At 38.2% G+C, this 25,246-nt stretch overlaps 1 protein-coding gene across 2 annotated transcripts in view; it reads left to right on the top strand.

Annotated features, from left to right (window-relative positions):
* Nucleotides 1–25,246, top strand: part of nlgn3a (neuroligin 3a) — a 233,613-nt gene that overhangs the window by 80,564 nt on the left and 127,803 nt on the right. Inside the window, exons 4-5 of one of the 2 annotated variants that reach the window (XM_051860566.1) lie at nt 9,434–9,493; nt 21,861–22,010. In XM_051860566.1, coding sequence (XP_051716526.1) covers nt 9,434–9,493; nt 21,861–22,010 — 210 coding nt within the window. The remainder of the gene's footprint in view (nt 1–9,433; nt 9,494–21,860; nt 22,011–25,246) is intronic. The other variant, XM_051860567.1, reaches the window with a different exon arrangement.

The following is a 25,246-nucleotide window of genomic DNA, read 5'->3' as shown; positions in this document are numbered from 1 at the left end:
TCGCACGCATGATGAAATGTCTTTTAGGGAGCTATTTCTGTCATGTTTCAAATGTTACTTATTAAGAGAGAATTCCTGCTTTGGTGGAGTTTAATTGTTTGAGAGACGGGATCAAACCAGAGAACGTATTTACACGGCATTCAGAGAGTAGCAGGGGGTTTTTTCCCACGAGAAAGACGAATTTGCAGTGAATTAGACAAGCCATCATATTCCAGCAGTCTGCCAACGTGATGGAAACGGCTAAGTGTTGGAATCTGAACTAGGCTCTGACTGAGCAGTGACAGACAATAAAATGGCATGGAAATCGCTTTTGGATCGCTCAACTTTACCGAGGTTTGAAATGTGTGCGCGTGTAGCCGCAGGCTAGAGAAGTTGCATGGCAAACAGCAATGGCATAAACGGAGAAAGGGGTGGGCGGAAGTTAAGGAAGAAAGGCACAAGGGAAGCGGATGTCCCCTCCGCTTGATATGGAACAGCTCTTTTAAATGTGTGGCAGCCCATAGGCCTGGCATGAGCGGAGTCTTGCCAGTGGCGCTTCATTCAGTTCAACTTGAAATGCAAGACACAGCTTATCCAGGAAGTTTTCGTTCAGATCCCACACTGCTCACTGGCCCAGTATATCTGCCTGTTTAGAGCGCAGTGTCTTCCAAATGCTCTTTGTTGCTAGTCCTTTTAATAAAGGGCTGGTTATTCTTCCAAGGTCGGGCTGGAGCCATTTTCGTGATCTATACATCGCTGGTATTTCATCCAATCCAGAATCAGAACGTATGCTTTCAATAACGTTCTTTAGAAACTGCTGAGGATTTCCATAACATATTTTCAGCGATCTTAATGTAATCATCGGTTTCCGAGCGCAGTTCTTTTTCATAAGCTCTCTTCGCAGTCACTCTTGGTTATTGCCGCGGCATTAAAGGCAAGGACAGCTCATAATGCGGCCCTCTGTTTATCCAGCACTTGTAATAAAAACAAAAGGCCTGTGATATAAAAGTCCTCTGGGCTACTAAAGCCCTGGTGTAAATTTTTGGCTGTCCTTTCTCTAGGATTATAGTCTCCTTAACCTTTAAAGTCGACATCAAGTCAAAATTGACCCTATTCCTTAATAACAAGTTCCTGGTTTATTCATTAGTCCACTTTATTCTAATCTTCAGAAATGACTTTGCTTTGTGCTGTCATCACCTAGGCCACAAATGGGGACAATAATAACCAATAGTCAAAGTGTTATTTACACATTGCTTTACATTAAAAGATGAGGTTATGGCAATAATAGCAAATAACAGCACATTCACACTCTCAAGGTGTCTGATCTTGTTGCATGTTGCAGAGCTGTATGTGTTACTAGAAAGTGTGCCTTTAGCTTCTGTTTACTAACTCATTGCTTTCAATGAGAAATCTGTGGCGTCAATATTTTCTAAAGTAAAACTCAAAATGGCTTGATATTGTTTCAGGTTAAATGAGTCATGCTTGTGTATTTTCCCCCCAAAAATAAAAAAATAAATTAAATATTGATTATGCTTTCAAATCTACGCAATCAGGCGTTCCTGTATTTGGAAAAGGAGAGATGTTTCCATCTGTTATGAGTTTATGAGAATTCAGATGTGTTATGTAACCTGTGGTTTTACCACTCATATATTTACTTACATTTGCATAGATACTAAAAAATGTGATATTGACACATTGACAGGATTTAAATCTTAGGCCACGTACACACTGCAGCTAAATTTGGTTGTTAGTTCACCTTTTAGTGCTTAGTAAAATACAGGAGTGACAACTGCATTCTACAACCGAATTAACTCCCGAAAAATACAGGTAGTGATAACCGCATTTACAGAAATTCTATTCAGTGTGTACGGAACCGACTGAACAACTAGTTGTTAAAGGCCCGCTGAAGTGTCTTGGAACGCGCAGCATTATTCAATGTGTTGACGTAATTTCAACTGAAACAGGAAGACAGGGCGTGTATCGAACAGCCCCGCCCCTTTTTTTAAATAGCCAATAGCGTTTCGTTTATATCACAGCTAGGCCAGAACCGTTAAACTCAGTAAAACCTCTGTTTCCTTTTCATATCTAACCGTTTATCCTCCTAATCTCTTCTTTATCACTTTAAAATACAGCATTCTGTGCAGAATTTAAGATCCGCTCTGTGCTCTTGTATCCCTGGGCCAGAGCAGACTATGCTCGCGCTGCGGCGGTTCACGTTTTACTAACTTGAAAACGGACTTCATTCGCGTCTGTTGAAAGCATATTTACACTGTCTGAATCGTTCCCTACTCTCTGTATAGTGCACTAAATGTGTGAACAAATGGCGATTTCAGCTGCAGCTTCAGTGTCTGTTGATAGTGTAGGAGGGGGCGGGACTTCAGATTCTAGAGAGTATTTGATTGGACAGAAGATTTGATGAGAAGCTAAAGTGCGATGTGATGTCAAGAAAATCCGTGATCCATTTTAGCGGAAGTGAGAGACGGTAAGCTTTGAATGCTTATATCTCCTAAATGCGAATTTTGTCATTGTTTTGGAACACACCAGCTTATTCATAACATTAAGACTAACATATTCATACTAAAAGCTAAAAAACTTACATTTTGATTTCAGGGGGACTTTAATGACGTTTTTTAACGTTCATCGGAGATGTGTCTCCCTTCTGTATGCGCGGTGAATCACAGAGAAAAAGAACGAGCCTTGACTCATTCGAGTTGCCAGATCTTGCTAGTAAAATTAGTGAACAAGAATAAGCCCATAATAAACCAAAATAAATCCAAATGCTTTATGCTGAAAATAAGACCAAAATATTGTGATTCATGTCTGCTCACTTTAATAACTCCATAAACCCGTTCGCTTTATGAGACGAGCTTAAACAACAAGCTGTCAATCATCGTGTTTTCAAGAGTGAGTCGTGTTCCGTACACACATGTAACGATAATTTATGGGATTCATTCCCGCATTTAAATGTGGTTGTCACTCCTGAAATTTACAGTGTGTACGTGGCCTTAAATCATTTACGTACAATAAGAACAACTTTATAAACGTATACATTTTGTTTGCCATGGGACACAAAAGGACAGTAACATGATCATAAAAGTAATTAATTTCTCTGTAATTTAAATCTTCACAGTCATATGATTGCATTGTATGAGAAACTGACCAAAATTCAAGGCTTCATTCAACTATCTTCATCTCCATCCTCAATAGCGATCATAACCGTCAAATACTGCACTCATTAAAAATGTAAAATCTGCTGCTTTAAGAAACTTTATGACAAAGGTTTATGTTTACACTCTCGCCTGCTTTATCACCGATTGCGAAATGCCGTGTTTCAGTTGATGTATGTGTTTGAATGAGTTATGCGCTGTTTTACAGAAATGTTTAGGGTTAGGTTTAACAGTTGAAACTATATAATGTGTATAATATGTATATTTGAGGAGCTCTTTTCCAAAACGCTATAAATCCATTTTAATAGTTTTCATGAAAATGACATTTAGACCCATATATTTTGTTAATATTCAATTTATCCTGTTAAAATGGTCTATTGGCTCAGTCTGAACATGTTAAACAATGATTGTTAAATGAAACAATATTGTTGATTATAAATAATGTTTTTTTTTTTTTTTTTTTTCAAAACGCTACAAATCCATCCTTTTTTTCCAAAAATTGTTGGTTTATGTCTTCTTTCTTTTTTTTTTAAACAATTAAATATGCAGCATATGACATCAGGGACTCATACTATGAATTAATATAAATCAAATAAATGCAAATGCATGAAATAAATAACAGCCAAATAAAATAAATAGTAAACTAAATAGTAAAATAAAATAAATATTTTCAATTTCATGTTTCAATATTGTCCACCACATAAAACAAATAATTTAAAAATAACACACATACAAATACCACTAATTAAATAAAAATAGAACAATGTTAACATTTACATTCAAATCATTTAGTAACACATTTAGGCTAATAGTCATTCAGTGCCGAACCTGTAAAAAGTAATGATAGTAATGATAACAATATTCAATAGGCAAGTTATTTATTTATATTAACACGTAAACAGTAGGACCATTGTCCGCTATACATAAAACAAATCACATAGTGTGTGAGATGTGCTTTGAGTGTGTGAGAGGACAGAGAGAGAAAGTGAGCGTGTGTGTGTGTGTGTGAGTGTGTGTGTGAGAGAGAGAGAGAGAGAGAGAGAGAGAGAGAGAGAGAGAGAGAGAGAGAGTGTGTGTGAGCATGGATCACTCTGCATCTTCATCACTATGGCCTGCATTGTCAGTCACCTGATACAGTGCATCATCATAAAAAGCCCTCACCACATCAGACACACCTATTGCTCCTAATAAATTCATCATCAGGTCGTCCGGTGACAGCTTCTCAGCCTGACAGAAACCGGTCGCACCAGCCTTGTGTTGACATCCCACAGTGGGTATTAACGTGCCACCTGAGTGGCGAAACGTCTTTTTTTGTTTGTTTTTTGCGATTTTCTTTGTCCAGTCAGTGTTTTCTACCCTCAGGTGTAGGTCTCACTGGCTCATCCAGGCCATCAAAAGTGTTATTAGAGTTTAAAGCACTCGTTTTGAAGACTGAGCACAAAACAAACATCCCTCGTTTGAAAGAACCGCCATGTTAGATTGCATCGAACGCTCACCGAATTCTGATTCTGAGGCTAAAAACAGGTTCGGCGCTTATAGCGGTTTGGAAAGAAACTGCATCTTGCAGTACATTTTAAACAAGGAAATATAGCGATTTGGCATGAAACATTGATGGAGCAGAGAATAGGTTCAGTACACAGCAAAATGGCATGACGAACTCATTTTTTTTAAATTTGGCGTTTATCGCGTTTTGGAAAAGAGCTCTTCATTTTATACTGTTGGTGGTTATGTTTGAGTATGAGTGTTAAGGGATCTAAAATATATCTATAAAATTGTAAAAATGTAACTATACAATATGATTTATGATATAAATGTTCATAAATTCTATAGCTGTAAATACGTAATACTTCTTTCATTATAGATTCTGTCAGTACATTTCAGCATCTATCAAAAAGTACAAAAAAAGATATGTTTTTGTAACTGTAAATGTTATGTACAAATACCTTCATATAAACCAAGAGACCAAGCTTGTTTTATCTGGTTGACAAATGGTTAGGTTTAGGGCTCATGAATTCAGATGGCAGCAAACAGTTTGGTCAGTCACAGGTCAGCTGAGCAACTGCTATTGAGATGAATGGGAATGCTAAAGGCAGGTTCTACAGGCATTATTGACCCGAGCCATTTTGGTAAGGAACGCCCACTTTTCACCATCTTGTCAGTTCCTGCTAGATAGAATAAGTTCCTACTCTGCATTTTTATCTTGTTGCACTTGGAAATACCTGCACATTACAGAAGTAAAATGGGTTGTGAATTCAATTTCATACAGACTTTTAAGAACTGTTTCCAGTAAATCTTTTACCTCTATTTGATACTTAAAGTCCACCTGCAGTTTATCTCTTAATCTCTTATCTTTGATCATCAAAATGACATATTTAAACATTTTTTTTCCTGCGAAAATAATTTCTTCGTGCCTTAAAATAGCTTGAATGTAACTCTACACCCTTGCTTCATTTAGTATATGTGGATCTATAAATATGTAAATGAGCCCCACCTCCACTCAATCACATCAGCTCGGATTACCTGATCCTCTCGCTCAACTGTAGTAAACGCTACACAATTGCAAGTGGAAATATTGGTTTAATTCAGCCAGAAACTTTTTCAGAAGAAGAAGAGGAAGAGCGAATTATCCAGGGTCGTCTACAAGTCGATGTATCAGTATGGTAATGCGTTTTATGTATCGCTCTTTACAGCGTCGGACACATAACAGTAATTGATATGATTAGCCTTTGGCTTGACTACATTATTAAACAGCTAACAATGTGTTGCTAATGTTACACAAACCATGTTCCCGTTCACCATCTCAGAGTCAGACAGCTGCCTTCTGAAAATCAACAGTTTTTAATATTCCTCTGTATACGTCACATTGAAATTCATTTCCAGAAGTATAACAAAAGATAAAATATTATGACAAATGCTAAGGAATGAGAGAGTTTGTGAAATAGAGAAGCCCAAAGGAGGATTTGAGACAGACAGTAAAGTGAATACCGTCTTGGATTGTTAGAAGTCAACATTTCGCCAATAGGTCCCTCGCCACATTGTGACCTTTCTGATATGTAAATCTGGGCTCAATCCATTGTCACTCTGACCCACTTCTCCTGCTCTTCAGAATGGGATGCACTTTACATTCAGTGAGCTTTTACACTGACGCATAGGTCAAAGAGGCTGCATTAGCTCACTGTAAATGCTGAAGTGTATGGAAACAGTGGACCAGATGGGCTGCCGTCCTCTGGGGTTAATATCAATGTAATATCAATGTGATATAAAGTGCTCTAGTGCGGAATAGAGCTGGGAATCTTATTCAAAATCAGTTACATTTAAAAACTAATTATTTGCATGACATTCATTTCTGTCAACGGTTTTTGAACATGCATGTTTTAATGATGATACGAATTAAATATTGTACTAAAATGGTTTTAGGTGAAAGGTAAATAGAGTGCAATGTCAAAATGAATAGTGTAGTCCAGTTCATGAACAAATGACTTAGAAAATTTAGATTTTTGTGTGTGTGTGAAATTTTAGTGAAACTCATGTTATTTGTTTGAATTATCTAGTGACTAACTTGCTCAATTATTGAGTCATTATTTTTAACACAAAGTCTCGTGAGACTCAAATCAGTGTAATTACAGATTAGTTGTTCATAAAATCTAAAGGTATGGTACAATAAGGTTGCATTAGTTAACGTTAGTTAATGCATTAAGGATTTGTTAACAGTCAATAAGACTGATAATTGTTAATGTTAACTCAGTTCCATTAAATAATATTAACAAATACAACTTTTAATTTTAATATTGTATTAGTAAATGTTAAAATTAACATAAACTAAGATGAATAAATGCTTTAGAAGTATGTTTCATTGTTAGTTCTGGTTAACTAATTTTAACAAATGGAACCTTATTGTGAAGTATTTCACAAAAAAGCATTAAAATATGATTCCAAAACAATGTTCAACAAAAGTACAGTCATTAGCGTTTTTATGGAACCAGCATCATTAAATTGCTTATAATTCCCATACCTGTATCTAAATTACAGGAATCAACTTGTTTTATTCATTGCATGTGCATAAGAAATGACATCAAGTACAGCCTTCATTCACCGAATTCATCATTCATTCATGTTATTGATGGTTAATAAATCCAGGAATTTTGCATTTGATTTGAAGTATTTCAAAATTTGATTTTCGCTGACATGTGTTTAACATGCCATATGTTAATGCAGAAACTGTGACTGTGAATACTCTTGAAAAATAATATAGTTTATGGGAACTACAACATGATGCCATTAAATCCAGATGCACTATAAAGGACATTTGAAGTGACAGAGCTTTCTCGCCTCAGGTATCACAGCTGCCACCTCTCTCAAACAACGCATTCATTCAACTTAACCTAACAGTGTAATGCAACACACCTAGTGGACTACAACACACGTATAAAACAGGTCTTTCCATGCACTTTAAACGTGTAATTGTACCACTAAAACTTTGCACTTCTTAAAGGATTAGTTTACTTCAGAATTAAAATTTCCTGATAATTTACTCTCCCCCATGTCATCCAAGATGTTTAAGTCTTTCTTTCTTCAGTTGAAAAGAAATTGTGTTTTTTGAGGAAAACATTCCAGGATTTTTCTCCATATAGTGGACTTCAAGGTCCAAATTACAGTTTAAATGCAGCTTCAAAAGGTGCTACACAATCCCAGCTGAGAAAAAAAGGTCTTTTCTAGCAAAACAATTGGTCATTTTCTATATATATATATATATATATATATATATATATATACTTTTTACCACAAATGCACGTCTTGCACTGCTCTGCGATGCGCCACACATTACATAATCATGTTGGAAAGGCCACGCACAATGTAGGCAGAAGTACCGCAGTAGGGCGAAAAACTCCATCTTATGTTCTCCTCCAACTTTAAAATCGTCCAACATCGTTGTTTTACCTTTGGAAGGCCGTTTGACTTAGTCTTTGCACATTTGCTGTGTAAACACTTGCTCGGTACTTCCGAGCAGTACTTACTAATTACGTAATGCGTGGCGCATCGCAGAGGTAGTGCAAGATGAGCATTTATGGTTAAAAAGTATATAAATTTTATTTTTTTTTAGAAAATGACAGATCATTTCGCTAGATAAGACCTTTATCTCTCGGCTGGGATCGTAAAGAGCCCTTTGAAGCTGCAATTTGGACCACTATATGGAGAAAAATCTTGGAATGTTTTCCACAAAAACCATAATTTCTTTTCGACTGAAGAAAGAAAGACATAAACATCTTGGATGACATGGGGGTGAGTAAATTATCAGGAAATTTTAATTCTGAATTGAACTTTAAAAGAAAAACATGCATTTTAAGATTTTTCATAAAAAGCACTTTAAAAGATTGACCTCACTTCTCTGATCCTTTCCCAAGTGATTTAAGACATGAATTACTGGGTGACCAGGATTTTGCCAAGTAGGACACGTTTCTGGAACAGCTTTCCAATTGACCCAACAGATTTTAGGGTTAGGGTTTTGATAATAGCTATGTTAGCTTGACACAAGTGTTGTTCAGGACCAACAAATGTGATCAACAAATGTGCTGATTATCCAACTGTATCTGTACAAACACTGTTGATGACATTGGTGATGTGATGTAATTAGTTGCATCTGTGTTGTGGTGGTAGAGTTACTCTAGCATTCATTTGAAATGAACACTAATGTTGAAATGATTATACTTTGAAAAGCAGAGTCAAATCTATATTCAGACAGAAGTGAAGCATAATGAAGTTTTCTATATCATTACAAATTGTAGCTTGTCGTGTTGATGCTTTTTAATGTTTTTATTTATAGTGTGTTAAGCTCTTGACCCTCTGAAAAGTATGTCATTTATTTTAATGAAACCCTGCAGCACTCATTGTATTGTACTACTATGTTTGAAAAAAAAAAAAAAAAATCTGTATATATGATTTGTATATTAAGCACAGACTTAATAAGAGGGTGGAACGCAACTGATCGATTATTTTAATGCTCTGCTATTAATAATCTGTCATATTTTTAGACATTTAACCAAATGTACACCAAAATTCTAACCTCTTATTAGGTTGTGTTCTAATCGATGCACATTATGTGAACTTGATTCTGTATATAAGCAATCATGTTATACATTTAAGTGATTTGTAAGTTAATGAATACTGTCTAATATTGATTGCATGTAGCAGCTCTCTTTGTTAAGCTTTTTTGTCCATTTCTTGTCTTGATGATCATACTATTTTGAATTTCCCTGTGCTTCTCTGTATTTTCCCTGTTTTACTAACAGGAACCCATTCCAAAAAACAGGGCGAGGATTTATCCGATAACGACGGTGATGAAGATGAAGGTATTCTCTTTGGTGACGAAAGACAATTGCATGTCTTGGAATTCATTTATTTTTTAAGCTTCTGTTTTTTAAGCTACTGTTTTTTCTGTACTTTGAATGCAGCCGTCCCTCTTGCACCTTTTTATCTTCTCTCATGGTCTAAAGAGTCATCTAAGTCCTTTGTGTGGCTGTGGAGGATGACAGTGTTTTGAATACATCAATACTTAACATGTCAGGGAGATTTTTGAGAGGGAGAGTAAATTGCGTAGGTAGGTGTAGCGTGGCTTTGTATTTTTTCTTTCATCTGTTGTATATCAGAGGCTACAGATGCATAATTGTGTTGATTAGTGCAGTGATTCTCAACTGGTTTTGCTTCACGACCTAACATAGTACCAATATTATTTATCATACAAAAGTAAGAAAAATATCCTTAAAATCAGATATTGAAATCTATTTATACAACCATGTAAGCCCGATAATATGCTAAATTATTGAGAGTTTGGTTTCTAAATGTCTTTACACTTCATTCAATTCAATTAGGCTATTAATGTAATCTCAGTAGTACTCATAGGTTTTGTACATGAAGCAGAATAACTGTTTGAAACATATGTTATTAATATACTGTATTGGCAGCATCTAAAATGTAATGCATTTTACGTATGTTTAATTCTGTTGAGTGTGATATAATTCTTGTGCCGTATTCAACTTGTTCTGAAGAATTCCATGACATATATATATAGTGTGTATAAGTAATTTTACTTTTAGATGCTGTCAATACATCCATATGGTACATTCCAGCATATATTCAAACATACAAAAATGTATTTGTAGACCATACATATTTTAACAAGGTCAGCTTGCAGTTGCGTCAGTAATTCACAGCACAACATACTTTGTGGTTGGCACAAAACATATATCCTCGTCACAAGTAAGCTTGTATCTAAAGTAACATATATATCCTCGTCACAAGTAATCTTGTATCTAAAGTAGCCTGGGTCGTGTTGGCTTGCACCTTGCATAGTTTTGTCCATAACTTTCAAGGATAAGGGCATGTTTGCAGCAGATGGTGTCAAAGTTGAAATTGTCTGAACCTTGAGCGTTGTGTTAGAGTGCTTGACCTGCATGCAACATAAAGCCAGCAATATCACTGATGATTGACGCCTCATTCCATTGAGTGTCATCTAGTCATGTAATAACTATTGTATAGTAGTCCAAGGCCATAATACAGTGCAAATACATCTTTTCATGAAGGAGTAATCGAAATATTTTCATTATAGTCTCAACGTTTGGATCCCATGTATACTAGCATGCAGGGTTTGCTCACGCTGTCTGTGTTCAGCAACATGGCGGCATATATGAGGCAAGCATGGGATATCACAACACAGTTTTTAAAACAGGCGAATGGATTTAGATGAGGAGAGAGCGGCTGACAAGTTGTGGTAAGAGGATTAGCCATGGAGGAGGAAAAAGCATGTGCGCAAGAGAAGTTGCCAATCAGCAAGAGCATTGTTCAATTTCAGCATTTATCTTGGGATATTCTGGGCTCAGAGTGGATATCTGGCGAGATTAGAATAGGGAAAGTATTCTTCCCCAGTTACTGCAAAAGGCTTAAACCCCAGAACCTCAAAGCCTGTTATTGTTGTTCCTTTATGCTCCTAAACTGACAATAGATTTTATAGGTGAGGGACATGTTCAGTGCTGGAGTTATGGTCTAGTTGTATGCCCCTACTGTGCCTTTGTTGGTTTAGACCAAGTTTGTGTCTGGCTGGGCACATTTATTGTGTTCAGGTGCTACAACAATACAGGTGAGATGGCTTCGCATTTCCCATTCTACTGTTGTACTTTACAGCAGTGTCGAAGGCTGAAATGGAAACTGAAGCAACTCATGTTTGAAGCGACTCAGTCAGGGGTATTAACAGCAGTGTTAATCGATATGCTTTCTTCAATACCAGTAGAGGCAAAGGCCTTGTAATGCACACGTCTTAGCCTTCCACATGTAGAGAAGCTTCCCTCGGGAGGATTTGGAGTTCCAATCCAAAGCGGTTGCATTACCTTTGCAATTGGCTGGTTCAGACAATCCAATTTCGGACTTGTGCAAATGTGGCGGCTTTCCATGAAAAATCCACTAGGCTCCAGCAGTCAAGCAGCATGTCCTTCCAGAGGCTTTTCCGCTTGGTCTGGAGGTTAGGTTTATGGCCATAGAGTCCCAGTGGGACGTGGATTCAGCTCTGGATTGAGATGTAGTCCACCGAGGTGTCCGTGATCTAGCCCAAGGCATGTTTTTGCATGAGGTGCCAATTACCTTGCATCAATGGCCTGCCTGTTTTTCCTTGACTCTGAATGGCCCAGGGATACGGCATCAACAGTGACAATAGGGAACATGGCTTGTGAAGCATGCCAGAACATTAAAATAAAACAAGAATACAAAGCAGGCAAAAGTGACAAATGAGCTGAACGAGTTGCCCTAGATTGGAAGGTTGTGGTTGGTAAATAGTTCAGCCTCACTTCCTTGTTAAAGCATTTTTGGTTATCTCCACTGAAGATATCAAATGTAAGAGCACTACAAATGAGTTTTGACACTTGAACAGTGCCGGAATGATATTCCACTTGAGCCAACTATATATCAGTATGCCCCATTTGTCTAACAAGGCACGCAAGTCAAAGCAACAATACTCGGACTCAGAATCTACAATTGAGCTGTCAGTGCATATTTGTGTATTATAGTAGTAGTGATCATGGCACATTGTTCACCTTACAACCTCTATTCTTCTCTGGCTACATAGGATCATTGTGAATCTAGGCCATCCTTCCTTGGCAAATATTTCTAGACAACACCACCACCACACACTTAACCCTTTACCAGGTCAGCCAGGAGCCTTTAGGCTCAAATTAAGGCAACTGTGTGAATCCTTCCATCTCTTTCTGCTCACTCTGACTGAATCCCAGTTCATCTGCTTCTAGATAGGAATAGTAAGTCAATACATCACTATCGGGACATCTGTGTCATAAAATAACACCTTGTTAACATGATAAATGCACATACCTTGCTATAGGTAAAAGTGTGCTTGGACGTATATTTCCAAATTCCACCTGACACAGTACACGCTTTCCAAGCAATTTGATGTGCTTTGATTCAGGATGCACCAATCCTAATCTGATTTACTATATAGGATGGATATAATGTGACTTGGGATTCAGCCCAGATGTCTGTCTTTAGCATTGAAATAGACTGGGCTCATATGACATAATGTAACTAGCAAGCTGTTGGCATCATTTCTCAGCTGGTGGTCCTTATTTCAGTCATCAAGCTTGACACAAACATATTGCAGAGCCTTTCATTCTGTAGAGCATCGCTGGCAATTAAGTCAACCTCAGGTGCTGCAAAGCAAAGCTGTAACACCTCCTACCAGTCTGTTTTTCACTAAGGTACACAGTTATGGTACTGGTACTTTATGTAGGTGTATATTTAGGCACATGGAACTAATTTATAATGTAGAACATGGCAGTAGTAATAAATTGTGCTTGGCCCACTGGAAGACATACCTTGTCTCATGTGTCTGCTGTCATGGTCTTCCCACCGCTGACAAATAGATGCACGTAGCCGTTGGATTGGCTCGCTTATCCATGTGCTCTAATTGGGCAAAAGAGCCATTCACTCCTCCAGACGCCAGCCCTCTTCTGATGGTGCCAGTGGCCAGGCCAGCTCCACCTGCTGGGGTGTTAGGATGGATTTCACTCGGAAACAGAGTTCAGTACCCACTGTCACACAGGATGGGTTAAATAAATGGCCAAACTGGGTGTATGCCTGGTTCTATAATTTTGTGCCAGTAGTTCAAGGAACAGACTGCAGACATTTATGACTTAAATGCATATGCTGGCTAATGAGTTGAAATAACTCACTAGCATCACTTGTGTTACAGACATGAGTAATACCTCAAATTACAGTAATGAGTAATACCTCAAACTTGCTTAGGAGAGGTGTGATATTTGTTTTCCAAGAAACTAAATTTATGATAGACAGTGATTTATGAAGACAATACATTTGTTTAAAAAAAAAAAAACTAAAAATATAAGGCCTGTTCAAACCAAGACGAATGTTTGGTACAAAAAAAATCATAATGATAAACATCATAATGGCTGTTCGTACCAACATGAACATTCGCATACCACCATTGCGATTTTTTTTTTTTTACGGAGAGTTGTTCTAATCTCTTTACCATTGCACTGCAAATAAAACTGGCCAGCTAATAAGATTTGTGCTTTCGGTCACATGCTCAGAGCTGATGCTGATGTTATATAAAACGTATGTACATAAAACAACAGTGAATAGCAGAGGAAGAATCCGGAACTGGCTGTCTTGTCTCTGTACTCATATATTTGGTATTGTTTGATAAACACCGTAGTGCACGCGTGCCAACATTGAGGAGGGATAATCACTGGCGTGTGACAAGAGATAAAGATGTGTATGTATTTAATTTAAATAAAGTCCATCGAACTTGCATACAGACATACATTTTAAGGTAATCATTCCTCATTGTCACACAGCCTGGTTTATTAAGTTAGGTGCTATAAATAATATTAAAGTGTAAGATTTTAACCTGCGCTAGCACTGTGATTTTTCCTCTGTGTGCCATAAGGTTGCCGACCACTGCCATAGTGAATACAATAATCTGAATGGCTGTTTGAAAATATGTAAACACTGTTTCACTTCCTATGTTGTCTCTGACAATAAATGTCAGGAACAGGAAGTTGTGTAGCACTGTTGCCTCACATCAAGAAGATCCCGGTTCGAGTCCCGTCTGAGCTAGTCCCGCGAAGCCAGATCTTCAGACTGACGGCAGAAGGTCTGGACTCTATCGCAGCTTTCATTGGCCAAGGACTGCCCAAGAGGACGTTTGACTGACATGTAATGCAACCAATCACAGTTCGCTTTGTTCTGCGTCATGTTAGGGGCGTGAAAATGTAAAGTCGATGTCCCTACAATAACAGACTGGCGTGCATCTAATAAATTATTCATTCAAGAATGGAGCCACGAACTTCACATACTTTTGAAAATACAGCGTTTAGTTGATCCTGGAAAGCGCTTATTGTCACAGTTATGAACGCAATGGCATCTTCTTCCACAAGGGGGTTTGGAGTCACAGCATGTTTCCAGGCGGACCGTTAAAGAACGCGACACACACGTCTCCCGGACATCCTGTAGAATTCAACCAACCAGATGATGACTGAAAATCCTGAAGTGTTTCCAGTTAAGTGTGCCATATGCATCAGAAATTCAGCCAACGGTCCGTGGGCGTGACATCTGAGGCTGAGACTATGTCTGAGCCAAGAGACCTTTCTGTTTGGATTTTGCATGTTCTCTGGTTGCTCCGGTTTCCCCCACAATCCAAAAACATGCAGTATAGGTGAATTGGAGACACTAAATTGTCCATAGGTGTGTGTGAGTCCTAAGCCATGTAATGGGGAGGGTTGGGGCGACCTACCCTGGAAAAAATATCATCGCCAAGAAAATTCATGGACAGTCTCTCATGTATGGTGAGAGATGGCCCATAGAATCACCAAGAGTCGGATATGACTGAAATGGTTAATGCATGATGATAAGCGCCACCTACTGTCAGAGAGTGAAATTTTATTCTGTCTCTCTGCCATTTTTGAAATTTTGTGCCGAACATTCATGTTGGCGAGAACAGGCCTTTACACTGATGGAGGGACCCAAACTCTTTCTTATTAATACCAGAACATAATAAAGTCTTGAGGGTGAACTCTTGACCTGGGCTATTAAGCAACCTAGACACCCTCGCAGTTTCTTGTTTTTCATCATAATGCAAATGAGAGTATGGTCTTTTCTCTCTCTCTTTTTTTTTTTTTTCTTTTTTTGCATAATTATAAGCTTTTTGCAGGTGTGAGTGTGTGTGGTAGTGATTTTGGTTAGTAGTGTGTGAGGTGTCTGATGTAAAATCTGCATGGTGGTGCAGTGGGTTTCAGAGAAAACCATCTACATCCTCACCCCCCAGCCTACTGCACCTCCCCCCCCTCGCGCTCTCTCTCTCTCTCTCTCTCTCTCTCTCTCTCTCTCTCTCTCTCTCTCTCTCTCTCTCTCCTCATTCATTGCTAGAGGCTGGGCTTCAAAGAGCACATCAAACCACCTGTCTCTGTGTTAGTACCATTATATTTAATGCACAAACACTGCAGCCCATCCTCAAGATCTTACCTTCTTCAAAGGTCACTCATCCCCATCTGGATTAAGGGTGAGCCATTGAAATCAAAGTCTACAACCTGCCACATGCACCTTTTGCATTCCACTTTGGACAATATGTGTTTTTAAAACTTGTATCGCCGTACCCCACATCCCAATAAGCCTACTTTCTTACTATACTGTATGCGAAAGGCAGTATGTGAAATGAGTAGTATGCAATATTTATAAAATAGTAGGCAAGAAATACCCGGAAGACATCTGGGCTGCGTTTAAGTCCAATTTTTTATTCCCTTCTTTACTTCCCTCCGTCTCTTTCACTCAAATGTACGTCATTGCTTATGTTGCCCTTATGTGCGCACTACTGGCGGAACCCTTGCAATGTGTTTAAATGGAACACCCTAAGCCCTTGATCACTTGGAATCCGCAATGGAGCTGATTTATTATTTATAAAAAATTACACAAACGAAAATGATAAATATACAATAAACTAGAACAGTCAGCTTAAATGCCAAAATAACTCCAATATCATACAGTAGAGTTGTGTGGGGTGGGGGTAAATTAAGTGCTATCTGCATTGTTGTCTATGGATCTGCCTGAAGTGCACATATTAAGTAGACTCACTCCCTCGGTCAAAATCGAGGGGTTGAGGGTCTGTCCAAATAAACTTCCCTCACCCACTTGACAAAGTTGAACGCACTTCAAAATGGTGGCAAGGATTCCCCTGAGGGGAAGTGCTTAGGGAAGTTCGCAAGTGTATGTCTAAAGGTGGAGTTAAACGCAGCCTCTGAATGCCAGTGAAGTAGCGTGACTGATGTCATAGGTCACATGACATTGCCAGCATTCAGGATGTAGTATGTTGTTGTGTTAAGGTGCATTCACACCATATCGCAATTACTGTAACTACGAGATTCTGGCTCATAAAACGCATTCACGTCCTCGTAGAGCTCGAAATTACAATTTGTAAGCTGGGAGTTTTCTGAAAGCTCCCACTTGTACCATGTGGCCGCTGTAGATTCATTTAGGCCTTGATCGTGGTGCCATAGAAACACATAATTCCCAGTCCGCTGACCTGAACAGCTCCAAATATAATGTCATGTGTTGTCATCTCAAGATTTTGGTAATTACACGGTGGCGTGAATACAGCATTACACACAATTTATGCTTAATAGAACATACTTTTTAACGGTTGCAAAGTTCTTCATCAAACTATACTGTACTAGCCACCTAGCAATGACCCAGAATACCTTAGCAACTGCATAGCAATGTGCTAACAACATTAGCATTGTGGTAGCAAGATTTGAAAGAGCAAACACACACAAGTGTCTATAGGCTGCATGTTTATGTAATATGTATTTTCGTGCAGAGTCCGAGCCATGCTCACTTTTTTTTCCCTTAATAGCTTCAGAGATATTCAGTTTGACCTGAAAATGTCGATCTTCAACATTTATGTTTTCTGTGATGAGCTCAGCGGTGGGGTCTAAAGTCAAAACCTCGGCTCAGGAGCTCATACAATGCTCACAATAAGAATGTTTGACAGTTTCCATGTTTTACAGCGCCAGTGCAAGTCTGGGCCACTTATCAGTGCTCACGCTGTCCAGTTTCTCTAGAGTGACAGGCCGTTGAGAGGTGGCCCGTTGAGAATTTTGAAAGGTTCACAGATAGCTTGACGCGTCCTCCTCCTGAGCTTTACAGACATTCTGAGCATTGCCACCCAGGTCTGACATCCACCATATTTTAACACCCTAATCACAACTCTGATGGAGATGCAGAAGACTTTGTGAAGAAGGTTAAGTGTTGTTTCATTTTTAAGGAAGCAGGGGTCTTCACCTTCTGTAGTTCACTTGGAGATGATTGATGGAGGTTATATAAAGGATGCATGCGCCCCGCTGCTTTTGAAGATGAAACGTATGCATTTGTTTGTGAGTCTGTGTGTGTGTAATAGCAAATGAATCATGTTTCCATGTCAAAGAACATATCAATCATTATTGTACATTCATGAAGCTGACATTTCGGTTAATGTTCTATAGTTTCACCCCTCCTGTTTAAGGTCATTTATGTCCTGTTTATTCAAATGATGTGTTTGTGAAATGCAAGTGTCTTTTCAATGCATTTTAATCAATATTTCTCTTCTTTTTCCTCAGGATATGACTTTTGAAGGACTAACTTGATTTTGATTTTGACATTACATATGAATATTTGGTAGAGAAGAGATCAGTTAGCAGAGTATTATGTTTTTATGGCACATCATACCAACATGATGTGAATCAACAAAAGAGGTTACTGATAACATTGACATGACTAATCTTTGTATTGTTTTTCTAATTGAATTTTTCATTCTATATCTCATCCTGTGCATCCCTTGTGCAGGAAGTCTTGTGCATTTTTTCTCTCTCTCACCCTCTTTTTGCCACTCCATACATTGTCTTTCTTCCGTACAATAAGTGTCAACAGAGAATTGTCATTTCAAAGCAGTGTCTTATCATACTTCTCTCAGATACCAGATAAATCTTTAAACGTAACCGTAAATGTTTCAGCTGGCGGATCTGAAATGGAAAAAATTCTATACAAATCAGTTCTCGCTTGTTCCATCAGATCAGGAGCGTAACGTGTGAATGCGTTCTTACCGTGTAAAGGAGACATTAAGCAGACAGTGGTTGCAAATAACATTGGTGTTTTGCACAAAAAAGCCAGTCTGTAATTTGCTGTGACCACATACATGCAAATAAGCGCATATTTAATAGGAGGGTTGAATGTGAACGGGGGCAAATGCACTGGAGTGGTGTTTGCGATTAGGCTTTCTCAAAGATTCTGAATTTTGATCTGCCGTATCCATGGCAACCTTTAATACAATACAGCATTTTGAGTCTCAGCCCAGCAGGCTTGTGTCTCTTTCATCTCACTAGAGAGACAGTTTTCTCAGCTTATGTTCTTTTTTCTGTATTATATTATATTATGTAATTAGCAAAAAAAAAAAAAAAAAAAAAGATTAACTGATAATGATTGATTTTATAAATATCTACATAATAATTGCTGATTTATTTTAAAGGAATAGTTTGGCCAAAATTGAAAAAAGGAATCATTTATTCATCCTCATGTACTTCTAAACCTGTATTAGTCTTTCTTTCAGGAAACACAAAAGAATGAAATAGAATGTCCAAGCTTCTGTTATAACAAAAGCGAATGGTGGTATATACTGTCAAGCTTCAAAAATGAGCCCATACAACTTGTGCACTATATTTTATGTCTTCTGAAGTCATACAGACTTCAGGAATAGTTGTTTTAATTTACTTTTAAAATTAAATTGTGAGGTTATAAGAAAACCAAAAGCATTTGGTGTCAATAATGCCAAACCTGTCGTAACATCCGAATGCACCAATTTTTTTTTTACCTGAATTCCAGTGGAGGGGAAGGTTTTTTAGTGAATAATGGCATTAGGTTCTGGCCTCAGAACACTTGTAATGTAGCGCTTATGTAACCTATCAGGGGCGTTTCCTCCAAGAAGGCAAAGGAGGCAGTGCCTCCTCAAAAAAATAGGATGAGAAAATCCATATTACAAAATAAAACAACGCAAATATTACAAAATGTGACATTAAAAGTGTACAAATCGCTCGTTTTCTAAAGTAACACTGTCCAACAGTGACACCTGCAGGTAAAGTTACAGCGGGATGTCGCATGCTGTGGGTTTATGCTGCCTTCACATGCTCTTGGAATTATCGTAAATATGAGTTTCCTAGATAAAAATTGCACTTGAACGCCCTCCCATGAACGCCAACTTGAATGCGATGAGCTCGTAATCAGAAGTTAATAGGCTTGCCACTGGCTGGCGAGATCTGCCGGTTGCAGACGGGGGAGGAGTACAGAGACGGCCATCAGAACAATACATCGAATCTCGATTCGCGGTACAAAGAATCTGAAGCGATTGTGATTTTTTCCAAATCTCTCTCGAATCGATTCTAAGCTTAGTTTTTAAACAGCAGATGACACTACTATACGTGCTTTAGAAACACTCGTACACTGCCTGCTTCCAGTTCCTTTACGCACACTACTTAATCCTAAAACAATCATTCATGGAAATTACAAATCTAGCATCATAAAAGCATTCTGAGCCATAAGTATATATTTAACCACTTACATGACTCAGCCGAATGCACCAGTGCTGTCCAGCAGTCTTCTTCGTGAGCGTTTGAGAGTGTGTGGTTAAAAACTAGCCTAGAGCGCCATCTGCTGTTAAAACTAAGCTCAGAATTGATTAGAGAGTGAAAATATCAGGATTGATCCAGATTCATTGTATCGATTGAGAATCGATGTATCGTCCCAGCCCTAATATTTACTAGATAGCGTAATCTTAATTTTTGTTAATGTTTTGTGTGTTTTGTTTGAATATCAGATATTCAATATCAAGATTGTTTAAATACAGGAACTTGTCTAAGAAAAAACACTTAAGACCCGTCGTCCTTGTCATCAGTGTGTCGTTATCAAGGCTTTCGCAGCCGTTTTTGAGCAACTGCAGCGGCCTGACCTAGGAGGCTTGTCTCGTTTTGCTCCCGCGGTACTTTGATGGCACAAAACACTCGTAAGGCGGCTGCAGCGTCGATCAAAGTCGGATTTTCTAACCAGAATGCATTGCTTCTGTCAGGCGGCAGCCAATCTTTGCCGCACCGCATGAAGTCGAACAAGCCTATTGTAAATATGCGTTTCCTAAGTAAAAATTGCACATGAACTCCCTCCCATTTAGAAACTTGAATGCGATGAACTCATAATCACGACTTTAAAGGCAGTATTAAAGGGTTAGTTCACCCAAAAATGAAAATTCTGTCATTAATTACTCACCCTCATGCCGTTTCACACCCGTAAGACCTTCGTTCATCTTCGGAACACAAGTTAAGATGTTTTTGATAAAATCCGATGGCTCAGTGAGGCCTCCATTGCCAGCACTTTCAAATGCCCAGAAAGGTACTAAAAACATATTTAAAACTGTTCATGTGACTACAGTGGTTCAATATTAATGTTATGAAGTGACAAGAATACTTAACGAAATAATAACATTATTCAACAATATCTAGTGATGGGCGATTTCAAAACACTTTTTCATGAAGCTTCGAAGCTGCCAAAGTCACGTGATTTCAGTAAACGAGGATTCGTTACGTCATAAGTGTTTCGAAATTTCAACGGTTCACCACTGGGGGGCGTGACTCGCAGTTTGATTCACGCTCCGAACCACTGATTCGAAACAAAAGATTCGTAAAGCTTCGAAGCTTCATGAAGCAGTGTTTTGAAATCAGGCCATCACTAGATATTGTTGAAGAAAGTCGTTATTTTGGTGTTTTTTGGCGCACAAAAAGTATTCTCATCGCTTCATAACATTATTTTTACATTTATTTTGGAATAAATGTAAAAATGCTTAAAATATTAACTTGATGAGATTGATACTTGGTTTTAATAAATAGAACATTAATTACATTGTTAATGTAAAAATACAAAATAGAATTGTATTTGGTTTCTTTTTTTAATGTAATGTAAAGTAATGTTTATTTAACCAGGGAAATGTGACAACGTTAAGTGTAACTGGGATATGAATTTACATTTGATTTATTTAAAAAAATAAAATAATTTTTTTGGACTTTGCCTCCTCATTTCAGAACACCACTGCACGCCACTAGTATTTATGTACACACTACATTTATGGTGCTTTTGGAGCTTGGCAGTATAAAACAACATTCACTTTTGCCTAAGATGATTTTGCATTTCACAGAAGCAAACAATAAAATGGGGTCGGAACAATCATTTTAATTTTTGGCTGAACTATTCCTTCAACAAGCTCTTCGTAATTTTGGCCCCCCCCCAATTCCTTCCCATTTTTAAGCCCTTCCGTGCCTCTGTGCCACAGCAGCGAAGTCTAACAAGGCCATTAAATTTGCGATGAGCTCATCATTTAGGCCACTAAAGCGTGTTAGAGCCGCCTGCAATAGCCAGTTAGGTTCTGACCTTCCATATGGCTTCATCTGTTCATATCTGTTTTGCGCATACTGTTCATTACTAGAGACAAATGACTCGGCTGATATGAGATGCATCTCGAAATGTAATTGAGCTGGTGGCTGGTATCTGGGAGGACTGTGAGACGCATTGCTGTGTTGAATCTTGCTCTGACGGGGCAGTGGGGGAGTGAGAGTTTAATGGTGGCCACTCTTGCAGACATACGAGATACTGGAGCCAAACCTGTGATGGTGTACATTCACGGCGGATCGTACATGGAGGGCACCGGGAACATGATTGACGGAAGTGTGCTGGCCAGTTACGGAAACGTCATCGTCATTACGCTCAACTTTCGAGTCGGCGTCCTAGGTAAGCACTTTTTTGTTGTTATATAACTTTCCAGGAGCAGCCATATTGGAAAAATAGTACAGAGAACGACAACTCCAAGCATATGTTTGCCAATGTCTGGGTGCCTGTTGTTCTGTGTTTATTATTAAGACTACTATTTTTACATTTACTTGAATGATATGTTGAATGTTGCTTACTGTATCAGCAAATGCAAAACACCGAAGATTATGTTGATTTGATGAATCAGTGGTAAAAACTCTTGCCAAAGTTCAATCAGTTTGGCTTTTTTTTTGGCTTGCAGTGTTGTGTTGATTATTAGTTAAAATCTGTGCAGACAAATGTTCAGTCATCCAGTTATGCTTTTAAATTTGACACATAACCACAATAAATTATATTTCAGAGTGAGTTTATAAAGCTGGTTCTGAATCCAAAATACATCCCATATACATCCCTAAAAGAAGAGTCTGTTATACTGAACGAACTTAAAGGGTTAGTTTACCCAAAAATGAAAATTATGTCATTAATTACTCACCCTCATGTCATTCCACACCTGTAAGACCTTCGTTCATCTTCAGAACACAAATTAAGATATTTTTGATAAAATCCGATGGTGCAGTAAGGCCTGCATCGCCAGCAATAACACTCCCTTTTTCAATGCCCAGAAAGCTACTAAAAACATATTTAACAGTTCATGTGACTGCAGTGGTTCAACTTTAATATTATAATGCAACGAGAACACTTTTTGTGCACCAAAAATAACAAAATAGCTACTTTATTCCACAATATCTAGTGATGGGCGATTTCAAAACACTGCTTCATGAAGCTTCGAAGCTTTAAGGATCATTTGTTTCGAATCAGTGGTTCAGAGAGCCAAAAGCACATAATTTCAGTAAACGAGGCTTCGTTACGTCATAAGTGTTTTGAAACTTCAATAGTTCACGTGACTTTGGCAGTTTGATTCACGCTCCGAACCACTGATTCGAAACAAAAGATTTGTAAAGCTTTGAAGCTTCATGAAGCAGTGTTTTGAAATCGCCCATCACTAGATATTGTTGAATAAAGACGCTATTTTGTTTTTTTGGCGCACAAAAAGTATTCTCGCCGCTTCATAACATTAAAGTTGAACCACTGTAGTCACATGAACTGTTTTAAATATGTTTTTAGTAGCATTGAAAAAAAGAGTGTTATTGCTGGCAATGCAGGCCTTACTGAGCCATGGGATTTGATCAAAAATATCTTCTGAAGATGAATGAAGGCCTCACGGGTGTGGAACGACATGAGGGTAAGTAATAAATGACATAATTTTCATTTTTGGGTGAACTAACCCTTTAAGTAAGAGGTTGTTTAACAGATGCTTTTATTTATATGCACGTATTAAAGCAGCAATCCTTCTGGAGTAACCTGATATCAAATGTCTTGATCAAAAACATTGAATCAAATTTTTATAGTTCATTGGTGACTCCTTGCTGGATTTGAACCTACAGCCTTTTGGAGACACGACCACATCTGTTAAAGTGTAACTTCACTGATTTTCAACCCTCTTGTTGTGTTACAATATAGGTGGTATATGTAAATATACAGTGTTTACATGCTCTTGGTGTTACCTGGACCGAGGAATTCACATTTATTTGTCAGCAAAAACGTATTGTAAGAGTAGGTTTATCACTGAAAATTGTATCATTCTTTGTTTACTCTTTAAACAGCATTATGGTAAAAATTGATTGCTGTGGCAACAGCTTTCTTACCTGTACGCAATGGCATTTTTGCTTCAGGCGGAGCTGAGAGCACGCAGTTTCTTTCAGTTTTCCCCTCCATTTGGCCTAAAACACTTTGTTCATGGTCATTCAGTTTATATTTATGATTCTTTGTGGCCTTTAGCCACTGCCTACAACACGATCCTTCACTGGAAACCGAAAGTAACTCACTTCCGCTAAACTTTTACTCTTTGAATTCTTGCACCCAGGAACAATACAAATTGACACCATTTTGACTAAAAGTTTGCTAAGAAGTATATCCTACTAAAGCAAGGTGGTATTTGACTCCCACCATGGTGTGAAATATAATAATTACTCACAGTCATCACTTCCAGATTTTTTGTTTTTCCAACCAGGTTGCATTTGGTATATTTATTTTACAAATTATGTTTTGCTAATGGTACAATCTCTACAGGTTGTGCAAGGAAGGATGGCAGCACTATGAACTTTGCATTTTCCCTTTATTAAAACACAGGACACCCCTCATTTGCATAGTGATAGCTGCTGCAGATGTCATTGAAATTCAGAGCAGACCGAACAATTCCAGGGAAGAAAAATAAATAAATAATATGATATTAATGTAAAAAATGAGGCTCCTTTTAATTATGCAGCTTAAAGGTATGAAGAGAGAATTATACAGTATGTAAAAGACTCCTCATTTACCTTGTGGCTATTCTGATTCTTATGAATGCTCCATGAACATGGTTGTATGTAGGTTACAGAGGTTTGATGTAAAATTCATGTATTTATGCATGCATGTGCCTTATTTGAGAATCACATAAAAAGCACTCTAGAATGAAAATAGCACTCGAGATGTGAGTGAATACAGCCTGGAAATTTGCAACACAATAACAACAATCTGTGCACTGTACAGTCTTTATTTCCGAGCACTGTTTAATAAGTCTCGCTAGAGTTTTATCATCTCACTGCAGCGTTTTCACCTGTCCTGTGGATGTGATAATTATTGCTTCTAAGTGTGGACCCTGTCTCTCCAGGGGCCCTATTTGGAGACTTTCGCATGTGAACTCCACACCATGTAGATGGCTGAGAACTCATTACAGGTTTAATATTTAATTACAAATGCCAGATCACCGGCGAGTCTTTCCTGCTGTTGGAGTCCTGCGGATGCTGCGTCTGGCTCTTTGTGACTGATGGGTATGTGAATATTGTGGCACTCAGATTTGATCAGACACAGAGTTTGGTCAGAGACAATTTGTTTATAGAAATCCTGTCTCGTTGAGCCTTGACTGGTGTGCGTGCGCGAGTGTGGATAAGGCCGGGCTTGCTGGGACCCTTTAATGGCGTGTAATGACTCCTAGTCAGGGGGGAGTATCTTGTATCACTGCTCTTTACAAATATAATTACTCACTGGCTCTCCAGAGCATGTCAAATTCCTTTCCTTGTGGAGAAGACTTAATTACTGTTTCCAGATGCATTAAATATTAACAATGGCCACCTCTCTTTTAAAATCCATGGACCTTTGCCCTTTATCGTGGTAAGCTG

Source organism: Ctenopharyngodon idella, chromosome 14, assembly GCF_019924925.1.
Source record: "Ctenopharyngodon idella isolate HZGC_01 chromosome 14, HZGC01, whole genome shotgun sequence".
In the NCBI taxonomy this organism is placed as follows: Eukaryota; Metazoa; Chordata; class Actinopteri; order Cypriniformes; family Xenocyprididae; genus Ctenopharyngodon; species Ctenopharyngodon idella.
This window is presented reverse-complemented; position numbering and strand designations above follow the sequence as displayed.